The sequence below is a fragment of the Xenopus laevis genome, chromosome 2L, assembly GCF_017654675.1.
Source record: "Xenopus laevis strain J_2021 chromosome 2L, Xenopus_laevis_v10.1, whole genome shotgun sequence".
Classification (NCBI taxonomy): Eukaryota; Metazoa; Chordata; class Amphibia; order Anura; family Pipidae; genus Xenopus; species Xenopus laevis.
In genome coordinates, this window is record NC_054373.1 from 127,598,377 (window position 1) to 127,614,512 (window position 16,136).

The 16,136-nt window shown below is 35.7% G+C and overlaps 1 protein-coding gene across 2 annotated transcripts in view; it reads left to right on the forward strand.

The window, feature by feature from the left end:
- abcc4.L (ATP binding cassette subfamily C member 4 L homeolog) overlaps window positions 1-15,689 on the forward strand; it is a 140,538-nt gene extending 124,849 nt beyond the window's left edge. Inside the window, exons 28-31 of one of the 2 annotated variants that reach the window (XM_018247248.2) lie at window positions 1,765-1,937; window positions 5,467-5,572; window positions 10,310-10,444; window positions 14,095-15,689. In XM_018247248.2, coding sequence (XP_018102737.1) covers window positions 1,765-1,937; window positions 5,467-5,572; window positions 10,310-10,444; window positions 14,095-14,184 — 504 coding nt within the window. In that variant the 3' untranslated portion in view covers window positions 14,185-15,689. Of the gene's footprint in view, window positions 1-1,764; window positions 1,938-5,466; window positions 5,573-10,309; window positions 10,445-14,094 lie in introns of those variants that run through there. The other variant, XM_041582429.1, reaches the window with a different exon arrangement.
- The last annotated feature ends 447 nt before the right edge of the window (window positions 15,690-16,136 follow it).

The following is a 16,136-nucleotide window of genomic DNA, read 5'->3' on the forward strand; positions in this document are numbered from 1 at the left end:
CGGGCCCTTTATCAAGCTTGATAAAGGGCCCAAAACGTTGCCATCTTTGTGAATGTTTATGGGTTAAATAAATCACCTATTTCACTAAAGCAACAATTTTTGGGTGTGCTTTTGGATTTTTTTCCTATTTAGGCTAGGACTACACAAACAATTCCGTTGCGATCTGAAGCACTCCAACAAAACACATGCAACTTGTCGCATGCGTCAAAAATAAGGTAAGAGATAGTATTGTCGCATGGTGTCGATGCGCGCTGCGTCTGCATCCGACAGTTGTGTTGCGTTGGATCAACGCTGCTACACCATGCAACAATTCTATCTCTTAACTTATTTTTGTTGCATGCGATTTGTCGCATTGCGTCGGATCACGCCGGATTCGTTTGTGTAGTCCTACCCTTATACATGAAAAATGTAAAATGGGGGTTCTACTGTATGACCATTTTGCTGACCAATCTTTGCTATAAACAATCATATTTGCAAGATAGCAGTGTTTATTTTAATGACTCGTTATTTTATATACAGGTATGGGCCCTGTTATCCAGAATGATCAGGACTAGGGCTTTCTGGAAAATGGATCTTTCCATAATTTAGATCTTTATACTATGTCTTCTAGCATTTCATGTAAACATTAAATAAACCCAATAGGCTGGTTCTGCTTCCAGCAAGGATTCATTAGATCTTAGTTGGGATCAAGGTACTGTTTTATAATGACAGAGAAAAATTAAATAATTTTTAAAAATTTTGATTATTTGGATAAAATGGAGTATATGGGAGACTGCCTGACTGTAATTCGGAGCTTTCTGGATAATGGTTTTCCGGATAACGAATCCCATACCTGTACTTGGTCTTACAACTATTTTTTAGTTATACAATAATATATCTGCGTGCATGGCCATTTTTTGTCAGAATGATTAACATTCTATTGCCTAGCTAATTTAAAATATGTTTATTCCTTGATAACACACTAGGAGGGTTATTTACTAAAACTCAATTGTATCTCATATTTTTATTAAACCAAGCCCAACCAAACTCCCATCCATGATTTTATCTAATTTATCAATAAAATAACTCAAAAAAGTCAGGTCGGGAATAAAATCCAGTGATCAAATCGTACAATTTTTTCTGAGTTGACGTCCGAATTGCTTAATTTTTTTCGGGTTATCACCCAAAACACTCAAATTTATCAGGTTATCAGACGGAACCCAACACAGATTGCAATATATTTAAATTGTAAAAGAGACATCTGCCAATGACTTCTACATGACCTCTGCAGGTTTGAAATGTCAGATTTTCAGATTCTGACTTTTAGCAGCTTCGGGGTATAATAAATCTTGGAAAACTCTAGATTTTTTTTCCTCTAAAAGGGATTTTATCATAATTATTATGGTTCAGTTTTTATTTCTAAATTACATTATTTACACCACAAATAATTAATTTGACTATATAAAATTGTATTCCTTAAGCAACAATTAGGTTTTTTTAGTTGTAATATTGGTGTGTAGACATCTCATTGTGCCTGATCATGTCCTTTCAGAAAGAGCCAGCACTTCACAAAGGAACCGCTCTCAGACAGCTATTGTTTCTCTTACTCAATGTAACTGGAGGAGTCACAGTAGGAAATGGGTTTTTACATTAATAATGTAATTTAGAAATAAAAACTGCACTATAAAAAGTATGACAAAATCCCTTTATCTATGTTCATATTGCCGGTGCCATATAGATTTACAGTATATATTAACATCTTTAAAACTTATGTTTAATTTTAAGGTTCAACTTAAAGAAGCAGTAGAAGAGTTGCCAGGAAAAATTGAGACCCAGTTGTCTGAATCAGGCTCCAATTTTAGTGTTGGTCAAAGACAACTTGTGTGCCTTGCCCGGGCAATATTGAGAAGAAACCGAATATTGATTATTGATGAAGCTACAGCAAATGTGGATCCAAGGTAAAGCATACTTATTCACTTTATTTAAAAGTGCTTCTAGTACAGTCTTTTTTTCATTTTTTATAACACATTGTAATTGTATTTCCCTTTACCAACTTTCTCTTACTTTGTAAATGCTTATTAGTATAACAAATCGATTTTAAGGAAAATGAATAGTTTTACAAAATTCATTGATATCTGACCTATATAGTTCATTTATCTTCTCATTTGAAAGTGTGCCTATTTTGTTTTTTCTAAATTTTGCTTCATGATAAAACAAAAAAGTACCGCCGCCATGGCAGGGCAATCGGAATGTTTTAATATGTTTCCTATTTCATTTGTTTCAGGTGTTTGTATAAAGCCTGGGACTTTGGGGATAAACCAGTGTATTAATTATCAGTGATCTGTGGGACTAGTCCTTCAACCTTAGTGCAGTTGTTGGGCAGTTTGGCTGATTTTGATTTTATATACAGTCTTCCTGTCACTCCCCCTCATGTTTTCTATCCATGTTTATGACCAAAGTGCACAATAGCCAATGCTTGGGAATCTAAAGCCCCTACTAGGATTGCAGGATATTTTGTTCATTAACATCCCCCAATGTTCCATGCATGTCCAGATGGTTAGGCAGTTTGGAGAAACTTGGATCAAAGCAGAATTGTAATAAAGACTATTTACAGCCTTCAAATCTAGTTAAGGGAGCAGTTGACACAGAAAATCGTTCCTTTTTTTGGGCCTTATTTCTTAATTAAGGAAAGAGAAAAAATAACTGAAAAGTTCTTTTACCCTGTTATTGTGTCTTGCAGAAAGTTAAATATACAACCCTTACCTATTGACATTCTATGTTTACTGTTGCGATATTCTGTAAATTTTTTTACATTCCGGCCATTTCCCGCAAAGAAATAAACAATGCATTTTGGAGATGTAACAAAATTCCAGCCTTTTCACATTAGGCATGAAACAATAAATGGCAGACATGAGCAGTAAATCTTTGCAAAATGTACTGCTTCATAAAAGTAGAGTTTAATCCTAGGCATTTGCATTTGGAGTCATGAATCACCCTTCTTCAAGCAGCACAGCTTAAAATCTTCATTAATTAAGGCGTATGAGAAACTTTCTGAATAATTTACATTTCTTTTGAAGATTAATCTGTTTGATTGACATTTAAATACTAGTTTATTAACAGCTGTTTTGTGCTCAGATGAAACATTTTCTTTATGCCTTGATTTTTACAGTTGGAGTTGTGCTGCTAGTGTTTTACAGCTTCATAACAATCTATTATTATATATTGGGGGGGTTACCCTGTCCAAAAACAGAGCTGCTCTCCAACTGTTCTTAATGGCATCTCTCAGTTGGCTGGTTTAGGATTCTGCAAGGTGTAGGAAAGCCGTAGGCTGAGTAGTTCTGCTTTGCAATGAGAAGTTAAAACTAGTGTTGCTATTAGCAACTATGCACTTTTTTTCAATGCCCAAATATACATGTACTTTTCTTTATTCCTATTGTAGTTCTTGAGAGGATAATCTAATTCCACAGTTCCATCATTTGGGGAGTTATGAATAAAATGCAGGCTTGAGAAATGTTTCTTTCTATAGTCTAACCCCTGAATAATGAGTAGCTCTTAAAGACAGACGCAGATGAAAACGTGTAATGTTCCAAAACCTTGGGTACGATGTTTATCTTGTTCTGCATCATAGTGCGATCCATTGTTTTGCTACTTACATTCAATTACTGCCCATTGAAAATAGCTAAAATGATAATGAAGTCTTAGGTTATATTAGGCTAACCTCTTCATTTCTACAGGATGCACACAATGCATGTCCTTCAGGATGAAATGCTCTCATTGTTCAGCTGCAAAAACTTTGTTTTCCATATATTTTATGCTTTCATAAGTATTCAGAAAAGAACCAATTGCTTTCAGGCTCTGTAATTAATTAGAGATGATTTATAAACTTTTGAAAGAGTTATGCAAGATAAGATTACAAAAGCCTGCAAATATATTGTGCTGAAGTGGGATCTATACTACCTTTCCAGTGATACCTGAAAATGGTCTCATTTACATATGCTGATAATGCAGTTTCCACAGTACAGCAGCTCGGGTTTGTTCTCCATGTCACAACTTTCTATAGGTTTAAAAGATAAGGTGATAAGAGTATTATTTCCCAGCTGTTAAATCTTTGGATATTGTGCTTGGTCGTCTGGGGTGGAACAGAACAAGAAACAACAGTTCTTGTGAAACACTTTTTGGTGAACCTCAAGTGTTTGGCTTCTTTTCTAAACATTCAGTCTGAGGGAGTTGCTTGTGAAGGTGATGTGAGACCCACTCATCCAATGTGTCTTTGGACACTTTCTTTAATCTTTTGCATTTGTCAGTATTAAAAAAGATCATTGAACCTGAAATATTTTTCCATTTTTATCAATCTTTAAAGTGTTAATTTTTTTTTTTTACAAATGGCAATTGTATATAAAAGGGGGGGTTTCTCCCTTCAGCTAACTTTTAATATGTTATAGAATGACTAATTTTAAACAACTTTTCAATTGGCCTTCATTTTTTATTTTTTATAGTTTTTAAATGATTTGCCTTCTTCTGACTCTTCCCAGCTTTAAAAAGGGGGTCAATGAAAAATAAATGCTCTATTATGCTACAAATGTGTTGTTATTGCTACTTTTTATTCATCTTTCAATTAAAGACCTTCCCGAGTCATATTCCAGTCTATTATTGCAATCAATGCATGCTTGATGGCGTTATTTGGACACTAGCAACCAGATTGCTGAAATTGCAAACTGGAGAGCTGCTGAATAAAAAGCTAAACTAAAAAAACACAAATAGCCAATTGCAAATGTTTCAGCGTCTCACTCTCTACATCGTTTTAAAAGTTCATTTAAAGGTGAACAACCCCTTTTTAAACTCATTATTTCTTACAGTCTTACAGAAATACATCTATACATTAATCTATACATTCTGTCTTGAGTTTATTGGGGTATTGCCATCAGAATACAAGGGGTCTGAAAGTGTATGGCATGGTGCAAAAACAACTGCAAACCACCCTCTTCCACTGTGCATTATTGGTCCAGAATGATGTACAAAGCCCTGCAGCACCATATACCTAAGAGTTGGACAGAGATATGTATGGCCGGCCAATCTGTTCCTTAACTTGTGCATCTGAATGAGTGAGGGCACATGGTGCAAAGAAGCCTCGTACCATTTGCCCCGTAGCAGACTACAAAGACAGTGCTGTGCTGCATGGGTAGCATCTGGGGAAATTGGCAGTTTCAATTTTGAACCTCAACATCTAATGTAACAGACACCTATTAAAGATTGTGTAAAAAATGGTGCTATAATAAAAATGCTAATTATGTGATATGATTATTTTTCCCTTGTACTCCGTTTATTCAACACGAGGCTCCTTCTTATGATCTGCAATGTACATTTGTCATCAATTTCTAGATTTGGCTATTATTCTAAGGTTTTGATAATTGTATTATTACTTTGTAAACTCATGCAATGAAGTGCTTTATTTAGCAAAGAATTCTAACTTGTACAATCTCTTTGCAGAACAGATGAACTGATTCAGAAGACTATAAGAGAGAAATTTGCTGAATGCACAGTACTGACAATTGCACACAGGCTCAACACTATTATTGACAGTGATAAGATTATGGTAAGATACTCATCCCCAGACCCCATCCATAATGTTGCACTTTTTTCCCATGTAGAGTCAGGAAAATATACTAACTATAGAATTGACAGGAAAATCTTGATGTATTTTTAGAATTAAACAGCTATATATAATTTTAAATGTCACAATGGTTATTTTAAAGGAGCAGTATACCTTCCAATTCATTATAAACTTTTTTTCTTATTGTTATACTTTAAAAACAGCTACATTTTTTTAGATTTAAACAGGGTAACCACAGACATTCAAACATCTAAATGTGTTTAACCTTCTCAGGCTTCCAAGGTATTTTATCAGATTAGCAGTGCTCCTATAAACCCCCCCAAAATGGTCCACTCATCTCTAACGGTGGCCATACTAGTGCAGATTTCAGCTGCCAATTTAGGTCCTTTGGACTAATATGGCAGCTTATCCAGTGCCATATTAATTTTACAGTGGGTCAATCACATTGGCTAGTTGATGTCCTATTTCGGATTGCTCCTATCCCCCCCCATAAGCGGAAGGATCCGCTTGTTTGGCGACCTCACCAATGAATGGATCATATAGTGTATGCTCGCCGTAAGACAAAGTAACCTCATCCAAAGAATGAAGGGAGAGGGTTGTGTATAAAGACCCCATTATATTTATTTAGATAAGTAAATGGAAGCTTAGAAGTGTGAAAGCAAAAAATTTCTCTGTTATTGCTTTATTTTATTTTAATTAAAATAATACGCAAAGTCTATTTTCAGCATAGATTCTATTTATTTTGCTTCTGTTTGCAAAAAGGAATATAATAGATACTTCCCTAGCACTACCCAAGATCATGTAGCAATTAAGATATCTGAATAGAAATTCATAAAAGTCACTCATTCACCCTTTCCTAATTTACAGTCTATTCACACTGGTTCCTCATATATTTAATCCAGACTTTAAACTGTCATATCAGCTTACACCATCATTATCTTTCTTGAAGGGTTGCTGCATCATCTGACTGCCCGCACTTCCTATTTAAGGACTGATCTGAGCAGAGCAGAGGATGCAAGCAATTTAAGTGAATAGGGGGTTTGCTAATGAAGTAACAAGACACCAGTATGCAATGCAATTATACTGAGAAGGGAAGAAGTTGCTACAGAATCTATGAACTCCATCTTTGGGATCAGTTTTTGATCCAGTAGAATGCTCTTAGCAGACATCCATGGCTCGTACAAGAGTTCAAGGGGAACGCCACAAAAACATAACTTACGCTTTTTGAAAAGTAAACATAATTTCAAGCAACTTTGCAATATACATCAATTAAAAAATATGCAGACTTTTCATGATTTTCAATGGTTTCTGACAGTTCCCTAAGCCTGGCCCCTGCTCTCTTGCTGACCTGTCTGACTACTTTGCTGAGCTACCCGACTACTGTTTCTTTGTGTCAGCAGCCAGCTGTCCTCAGCCTGCATCCTCCAAACCCCACATTTCACTGCACACGTGATTTTAATAAGGAACATCACAGTGCAATGCATTGTGGGTTATGTAGTTCCTGCATGATGTCAGTAAACTGTGGAGAAGTTGTTACAATTTGTAACATCAACGTTTAGTCCCTCATTCCCTGCCATTATTTCAAATGATGATTTCAGCATAGAAAATGGCATTTATTCATACTTTTTGAAGAAACAGGTAACTGTGATGGGTATATTTGAGGTTTCTGTGCTATGTGCGTCTCTATATCAAATTTTGGTATGGAAGCCGGAGTTCCCCTTTAAATATTGTTTTCAGAAAATAGCTTCCCACTATTTCAAGAATCTATTAATTATAGGAAATAATGATAATATGGTTTAATCATGTTAAAGGAATACTCTCAAGTAAGCAATTTGCTAATAAAGATGCAAAACATTGGTATTGCCATCATAACATCATTTAATTACTATTGTTCAACTAGTTTGAATTCATTTGTTCTATATCTCTGCACAAATACGAGAGGGATGTGTTTACTGTGATCGTGATTATGAAGACTAACAAAAGGATGACAATGAAGCAGCTGCAAAATAATTAATACCATTGTTAGCAGCATTGTTTATTTGCTCATCCACCAAGGGACTGAATTTTCCCAATTTTAAGTAATGATGTTTTCATAAATAATTTTAGCTTGTAATTTATGTCTTCACATTTTTTTCTCACATCAATTTTTTCTATTAGCTATCCTTTTTTAAAAAAATCTTTGTAAGCTTGCTTTTTTATTTTTATTGAGAGAAAAAATTAGAAAACATAAAGCAAGTGTCATTATAACTTTCCTTCTTGGTCTGTGTATTATGCACACTGTTTACTAATGAGTCTTCTTTTTCAGTGGTAGGGATATTAGTGGGCCTTAAGTAGAAGAGCTCTGAGAGGTTTCTCCCATTTAAATGGTGGTCCCTAGTACAGGTTTAGGAGATGTTATCTTGAGAAAGTAATACTGGAAATTATTTATCAACATTCAAATTTTTTTGTGGCAAAAACTCACATTTTTGAGATTTATTAAGCGCAATATAATATGAAAATCCTCAGAATCTGAAAGTTGGTGATTTCTTGTAGAAGTCAATGGCAGTTGTATTAGCCAAATATTTTTTTAATAAGTACACATTCGAGTTGAAAAAAACCCCATCACAAATCTGAAATTTGATAATGATAATAGGTATAGGACCTACTATCCAAAATGCTTGTAACCTGGAGTTTTCCGGATAAGAGATCTTTCTCTGATTTGGATCATCAAACCTCAAGTCTACTAAAAAATAATTTAAATATTAATTAAACCCAGTTGGATTGTTTTGCCTCCAATAAGGATTAATAATATTTTAGCTAGTATAAAGTCCAAGGTTCTGTTTTATTATTACAAAGACAAAGGAAATCATTTTTACAAATTTGAATTATTTGATTATAATGGAGTCTATGGGAGATGGACTTAATTTGGAGCTTTCTGGATAACGGGTTTCCGGGTAATGGATCCTATACTTATACCAATTAGTAGTTCAAAGTATGCACCCCTAGATTAGAGGCCTGTCCTGCATTAGCCAGAGATTACTCAACTGCTGTATATTTTGCGGCATATAGTCGTAAATAGACTTTAAGGTTTTGGGAATGTTGAAGCAAGGCCAAAATACACCAGGCCTTTTGGCTTTCAGTAGTATGAATACCTTGCAGTTTTCTGGTAAAAGACAAATAAAATGGGGAAAGAGCATTAAATAATTTAGCTTTACTAAATAGCAACGTCAAATTATAGGATGTCTTAATTATTGTGCGGGCAGATTAAACAGATCTAATTACTTTCAAATGCTTTAAAGAAAATTGCATTGTATGTGATTCACTGTCTTAAATTACAGATTGCTTTGAATTCAACTCTAGCTTAGGTCACTCTAGGCTGTAAAACTATTGGCTTGTGGAGCAGTTTATCAAGCTGTTTTTATCCTAGATTTATTTGTGTGTAGAAATGCAAATTAGACACTGACACGAATCAGTTAATGTGGAATTAAGCTTCACCCTTAGTCTTCAGCAGCAACAAATGCTATAAAGGATTTCCCAGTTGTACAGTTATTTTTAGTTTCAGTTAATGAAAATCCAAAAATCTACAATCCAGAAGTGTTTCACAGCAATTTAAAAACATGGGTCTTACTGACTCACCTTTTCTTTCATTCATAGAAGGTATAGCTCACATTTTCATAATGGTAAAAGCCTGGCCATATTTCTTTCATCTGACTGTGGAAAGAGTTGCATGGTTTACCTTTCTTATTTACCTTTTCCCATCATTAATGCTGTTTTGTAACATTCTTTATCAGTACTGTTACATTATATTAATGCAAGCAAATAAAAGGCTTAAAGGGTTGGTTCACCTTCAAACAACTAGTTGTTTCCTGATAGTTCAGAAATAAAGACTTTTTCCAATTACTTTCTATTTTCTACATGTCACCGTTTTTCTAATATTGAAGTGTAAAGTAGTCTAAAGCAGCTCTGGGAGGGGGGTCTCCGACCCTGTAAACTGTTCTAAATTGATACATTTAGTTGATACATTTCTTATCTTTGTCCCTGCTGAGCAGAATCTCTGGGTTTCATTACAGGCAGCTGTTAGAATTGATACAATAGTTGCTAATACTCTAGAGATGCTGCTGAGAAATGTATTAACTAAATGTTATAAAATTGTAACATTTTAGAGTCTGCACCTGAATTACTGAGCTGCCGGACTCAGACACCAGACAGCACTTGCCTGGCATTTTACCTGCATGACCTGTAAAAATGGTCAATGTTAATAATAAGGAAGAAAGATGAAAAATATATAAAGGACAGTATTTTTTTCCTTAAAGGGTGGCAATCCTAAGCAGAAGGTCTATGAATAGTTATATTTCTACTGCTTTCTAGCTTATAAATAGGTGTTCATTCCGTCTGAATACCTATGAGGCGGTTAGAGATGCATGCAGCTTTGTTGCATTCTGGAATTAATATATTCCTTAATAAATTATTATTTCTAGCTGATCATTGGTGAATTTCAAGTTTACTGTCATTTTTTATACATGTGTTGGACATATTTCTGAAAAGAAGTTGAAAACACAGTGTCAGTGTATTTATGCCACGCCAAAATACACTCCCTTAGTTGTGGGGAATGGAGAGTGTGCTTCATTTTTGTCATGTAATTAATTGTCGTATGAATGAATTGTTTGGATAAGGCATGTCTATAATGTCTATAGCTTACAAGTAAGTTCGCACTGTATAACAATTGTTGTGCTTTCATAGGTGCTGGATTCTGGAAGAGTTAAGGAATATGATGAACCATATGTTTTGCTACAAAACAAAGAGAGCCTTCTCTACAAAATGGTGCAACAAGTGGGAAAGGCTGAAGCAACTGCTTTAAATGAAGCAGCCAAACAGGTATACATGTTATTGTTCATAATATGTGCCCTTATTATATTTCAGCCGTTAGAACCAGAGCCTAAAGCTGTTATACTTTTCATGGACTATTATACTTGCTGTGCATTTTGTTCACATTTTGGCATGCAGTAACTGAATGTTTTATATGGATGTTACTTTGATCAATACAATACACACATTGAGATGGCTCAATACATGTAATTTGTGCCCTGTAATCAGTTTTATGTCTTTACAAAATTGCCAATTAATAGGTATCCAGCTTATCAGATACTGCTTTCATTACTGCTATTTTTTTTTTTTGTAGGTACTCATTATTTCTCCACTATGTATCAAGCTTTTAGGCTTTCCAGTCAGTATGTGCAACATGAGTGGTGGACATGTACTAATGCTCACTCAGTGAAAGCATAATAGGATGAATACATTTCCCTATCGGGTCACCTGAGGCACAAAGTGCTGGGGCTTGCCCACCAACATGATGAGGATTGGCAGGCATTGTAAAGAGCCGAGTGATTTGAACAGCCTGGGAGAGCAATCAGTGGCGGTCCCCAACCTATTTTGCATCACAAACCAGTTTCAAGCAATACAATTTTTACGAGGACTAGATAGGACTAGATATAATGTGTGGGTGCATTTCAGGCTTACCAAAAAAGCTATCCAAACAGTACTTTGTTCCTTATTGCAATCAGTAGAAAGCTTCCAGGGCATTGCACAGCTTTTGTCATGGCAATTGTGTGTCAGGGAGCTGGGTTTGCAGGTAATTAGGGCCTTTTTGCAGATATTATAAACTGCAGCTGGGACCAGAGGTTGCACAGTTCAGCACAGCCCACGGCCCGGTAGTAGGGGACCCCTTAAAGTGGACCTGTCACCTACACATAAAAAACTGCATAATGAAAGTCCTTTCCAAATTAAATATGGAACCCCCAAAAAATTTTTCATTAAAACATCCATACCTGTTCTAAAGGTGTTTAAATATCTAAACTGTCAATCAAATATCACCTGCCCCGCCTCTATGCCCGTGGCATAGAGGAGGGGCAGTCAATTACTTTCACTTTCCATTCAGCACTTCCTAGATGTCACTGCTCTCCTCACATTCCCCCTTCCCTCCTCAGGCTCTATAATTGTGTAGGGCACTGCACATGGACATCAGGTCCCCCATTCTGGTGCATACACAAGATTTTGGGGTGATGCACAATTTCCCTTAATAACCGTGTCCACAAAATGGCTGCTGCCTGCTTGCTGTGATTGTATAATTCCAAAACAGAAGGAAACAAAATTTAAATAATAAATACAGTGTAAGTAAAGTTTATTTTGCTCAACTAACATGATAGAAAAGAATTTGAAATTATTTCTTAGGGTGACAGGTCCCCTTTAAATAGAGAGCTCACTACAGTTCACCCTCTGTTTTTACCCTTTTTTTTAAAGTTTTACCATTTCTGACAAATTGATATTCCGCTAAATACAACAACGCAATTGGTGTTTTCTCACCTGCAGGAAAATATGTCAATGTACCTTTGAATTGAAAAATGTCTAGAAATCACCAGTTCTGAGCCAGCTGAATATCAGAGTTGTGCAAAAATGTCAAAGGAGGCATTTGTGATTCAACTGGTTCTTTACAGGCAGTTTCAAGGCTTTGCAGTACAAAGGTATGTTCAGGCATCTCGTTGGCCATAGTGGGGCAGGGTTATCTACAGGTGTCAAAACATCCGTGTGCCCTTGCCCTAAAAGGGACCAGTAAATATTCTTGCTGCCGCGAAGATAAACCTCTGAGGTTCTATATTGTTAATGAGCGGGTCAGTCCAAGTCTGAAAAGAAACAATACACCCTCATAATTTCTGTCTTTGGCTTATTGTGCCACTTACACTCAGAAAAAGTTGCAGACGGTGTTCCAACAATTCTATTCTGACTATTACAAAAACCTGTCATTTTAAAGCAGTTCTCTATACAAATATTGCACACATATTTTCAGGACAGCGTACATTTATTTTTGGCCAACTCTTGCCAGATGTCAGCTTTTGAAGATTGCATTTTCCTTTCTGAAAGGCTCCAACAAAACTTTTCACATTGATACGTTGAGAAAATAAAATTGCATTGGAAGTTGCTATTTTCCTTCATACACAGCTGATAACAGCACACAAGTCTTGACATTATTTCATTTTGTTATGTGCATCTGTCAAAGAACAGAGATACGATAGAGCTCCAAAAAAATTTCGATTGTGGAACAGAGAAACTTGACAGCATTTCCTTTCCTTTATATTCTGATTATACATTTATCAGGAATCCTGTATCTCTCCCTGCTCAGAGAGAAAGCTGTAGAATTCAGCAACTAAAAGGGATGGCAGAAAAACTCCTCTATTATTTGGTATCATCTTACATTTAAAAGAAGTTGCTGGGATGAGTCTTTGTTAAAGCTTTTGCTTCTGGTTTCATTATTGTGGTACACTATCCAGAGATCACATTTCTATGGGCATTCTAACTGCTCTGTAGTACAAATTAAACTGTGTGATACTTCAAATATATGTACCTTGAACTTTCAATGCTTGTCAATCATAGTTGGTAAAATATAGGGATTACAACTTGATATTAACATCCACATTCATTGTGCTCGTTTTATGTGTGAAAATGAGAAATCTTTTTGCTGACTCTAGATTCCACAGGCTTTTGTCACCTTTTTTAATTTATCTGCCTGTTTTCAGTTAGTGATTCGGGCTTATCAGAGTAATGCGGTCATGGCTTGCATCAAATCAGTGCAAAGGACAGTGCAAACTAGATTAGATTGGCAATTAATTCTCCCAGTGTTATACCAATGGATTCAATGTATCATGTAGAGATTAAGGGGCAGATTTATTAAGGGTCAAATAGTAAATTCAAATTTGAATTGATGTCAAAATTGATAAATTCGAATTTTAATTCTCCAATTCGATTATGACACTTGACAACGGAAACAGTTCTAATTCTAATATTCAATAATTTCTCCAAGGCATGCTAGTAAGTAAAAAAATATACTTTATTTACATCAATAGTTAAAAAACATGAAAAATATCCCCTCTAACGCCTAACGCGTTTCATGCTTACCCAGCACTTAGTCATAGGCAGAATCCCTATCACTAAGTGCTGGGTAAGCATGAAACGCGTTAGGCGTTAGAGGGGATATTTTTCATGTTTTTTAACTATTGATGTAAATAAAGTATATTTTTTTACTTACTAGCATGCCTTGGAGAAATTATTGAGTATTTGGTTACACCTCTGTTTGGTCACTAGAGGTCTCCGGCATGCATACCAGTAATGTTTACTGATTCTGCTCCCAATTTGACTCTATTAGTTAATTCTAATATTCGCCACCTAAAACCTGCCTAGTTAATTTACAAGTCAATGGCAGAGGTCCGTTGAAACATTTGAATATGTTAATTACCTTCCTGAGATTCAAGTTTTTTTTGGAGGGAAAACTCGATTCGAATTCGATTCGAATTTTCATGTCAGGACTATTCGATCGAATATTAGACTTTCAAATTTTTTCTTCACTAACCTCCCATTTGAAATTCGACCTTTGATAAAGGTGTGGGGGGCGGGAGAGTTTGATAGATGTTAAACCAGTATAGAGGTTAAACCTGTTTGTGTTTTTGAATGATACTAACATGATACTTTTGTTTCAGGTATACTTGAAAAAAATCAATCAAGAAAACACCAAAAACAGAATAAGAGACAACACTGAACCATTTATTATTTTTGAAACTGCTTTGTGATTTTTGCCCTTGGGTACAAGATTTTAGTTATTGACTCAGTTTAGCATACATAGTGGTAATGCGGAAGTGCAATAACCTGGAGATCATGGAGATGGAACTTTATTTCACTGAAAATGCAGCGTTTTCAAAGGATTAGGCCAAAAATACAGCTCCAACACTTGCATGAGAAGTCATTATTTTCTATGCCAACTCTGGAGTTCTGGTGACCCAAGAAGAGTCATACTTGCAGACTGTTCTGTGTCCTCAAATACAGTGATTCAGGCAAAACACAGAGCCATGTGCCCTGGACAAGATGACAACACTTCGTATCAGTTGTCAAAAATGGGCATCATAATTCTTTAATTCAGTGTGTTTTCACATGGGCCAGATTCAATTAGATGAGAAAGACTTATCTACTTTTTCATTTCCAGTTTATCATGTGAAAACTCTATTGAAGTCCACTGGAAAAACTCAAACCAAATAGTTTTTTTACTCCTCAAATTTAATCTCTCCCATAGGTTTTCACGTGATAAACCATAAAATAACTTTTTTTCTCATGTAGTTAAATATGGCCCAATTACCAGGTTTTAGAAATATCTATGCTTTTAGGGTGTCTTTTTAGATTTTAGACTTGCCAGTTATATCTGTTATCATATATGTAGGCAGTGATAACGGATTATTTTCAGCCTATTGTACAATTTGTGGCTGGATGATACAGTTGTGTGTACACAGTACACAGCAATCTTTAGCCTGTAAAAGTTCTGGAATGTTTTTGTAGCATTTATGGTCAGTGCGTACATTTCAGTTAATTGAATGTAGGACAAGGAAATCCTACACAATGTCTGGATCAATGCTTTGCTAAAAAGCATCTACACATTTAATTTTATAAGCCTTCCAGTGTAATGGGTACTGTATACACTATAGCTCAGTCAGAGAAAACCTTCAGCACTTCACCTGTTGGAGGACTGCAATTTTCATAAAACCTCTGCTTACTAAAGTAATCGGGGAGATATTGTTGTCCAACTAAAGGTTGCTTATTTCACTGTAGAGCACATTCTACTGTATAAACAAATTGACGCTAGCTTTTTGAGGGACAAAAAGCCTAGGGGTTAACTAATTTAACTCCCAAAACATTTTAAGCCTAATATAATTGTGCCTTATTAGTTAATATTCGTTTATTAATCACTGTTTAAAAAATAATTATAAATGCTGTTGTGTTGTATGTAAGGACATATGGAAGCTTATCACTTGTGCCTATACTTAGGGGCAGATTTATCAATGGTCGAAGTTTGAAGTTAAAAAAACTTTGAATTCAAAAACACCAATCGAATAGTGGTCGAAGTTTTTTGGGGTCGAAGTGGGCCTACTTCGAATCGTACGATTCAAAGTAGCGCTCCTTCGAGCTACTTCGATTCGATTTTTTTAACTTCGACCTTCGATCTCCCAAACCCCCCCCAATTGCCTCCATACAGGTTCTAGGAGGTCCCCCATAGGCTAAAATAGCACTTCGGCAGCTTTTAGGTGGCGAATGGTCGAAGTTTTAAAGAGACAGTACATGATAAATTTCGAAGTTTTTTTCAACTTCGAATCGTTGGAAAAGTTGGACTATTCAATGGTCGAAGTACCCAAAAATTACTTTGAAATTCGAAGTTTTTAACTTCAAACCTTCGCTTCGACCTTTGATAAATCTGCCCCTTATTATGTTAATAGTGAGACTGTATTCAGAGTAACAAGGTGCTCAAGCTCTTTGATGAACTGTCAGGTATAGCAACTGAATTTTCTTAATATAGTGATGTAAAAATATGCACTCCATTACACCCCTATTAGGGTGGCTATTGTCTTCTCAGGGTAGGATATGCTTTCAAGGCTGCCTCAGTGTTGGGTTTGAAAAAGGGGAAAGATATTATTATTCTTAAGAAAACTGCACTACTGTCTGAAAGGAGGGTGGGGGAACTGTGTGCACTCCCTGCAAC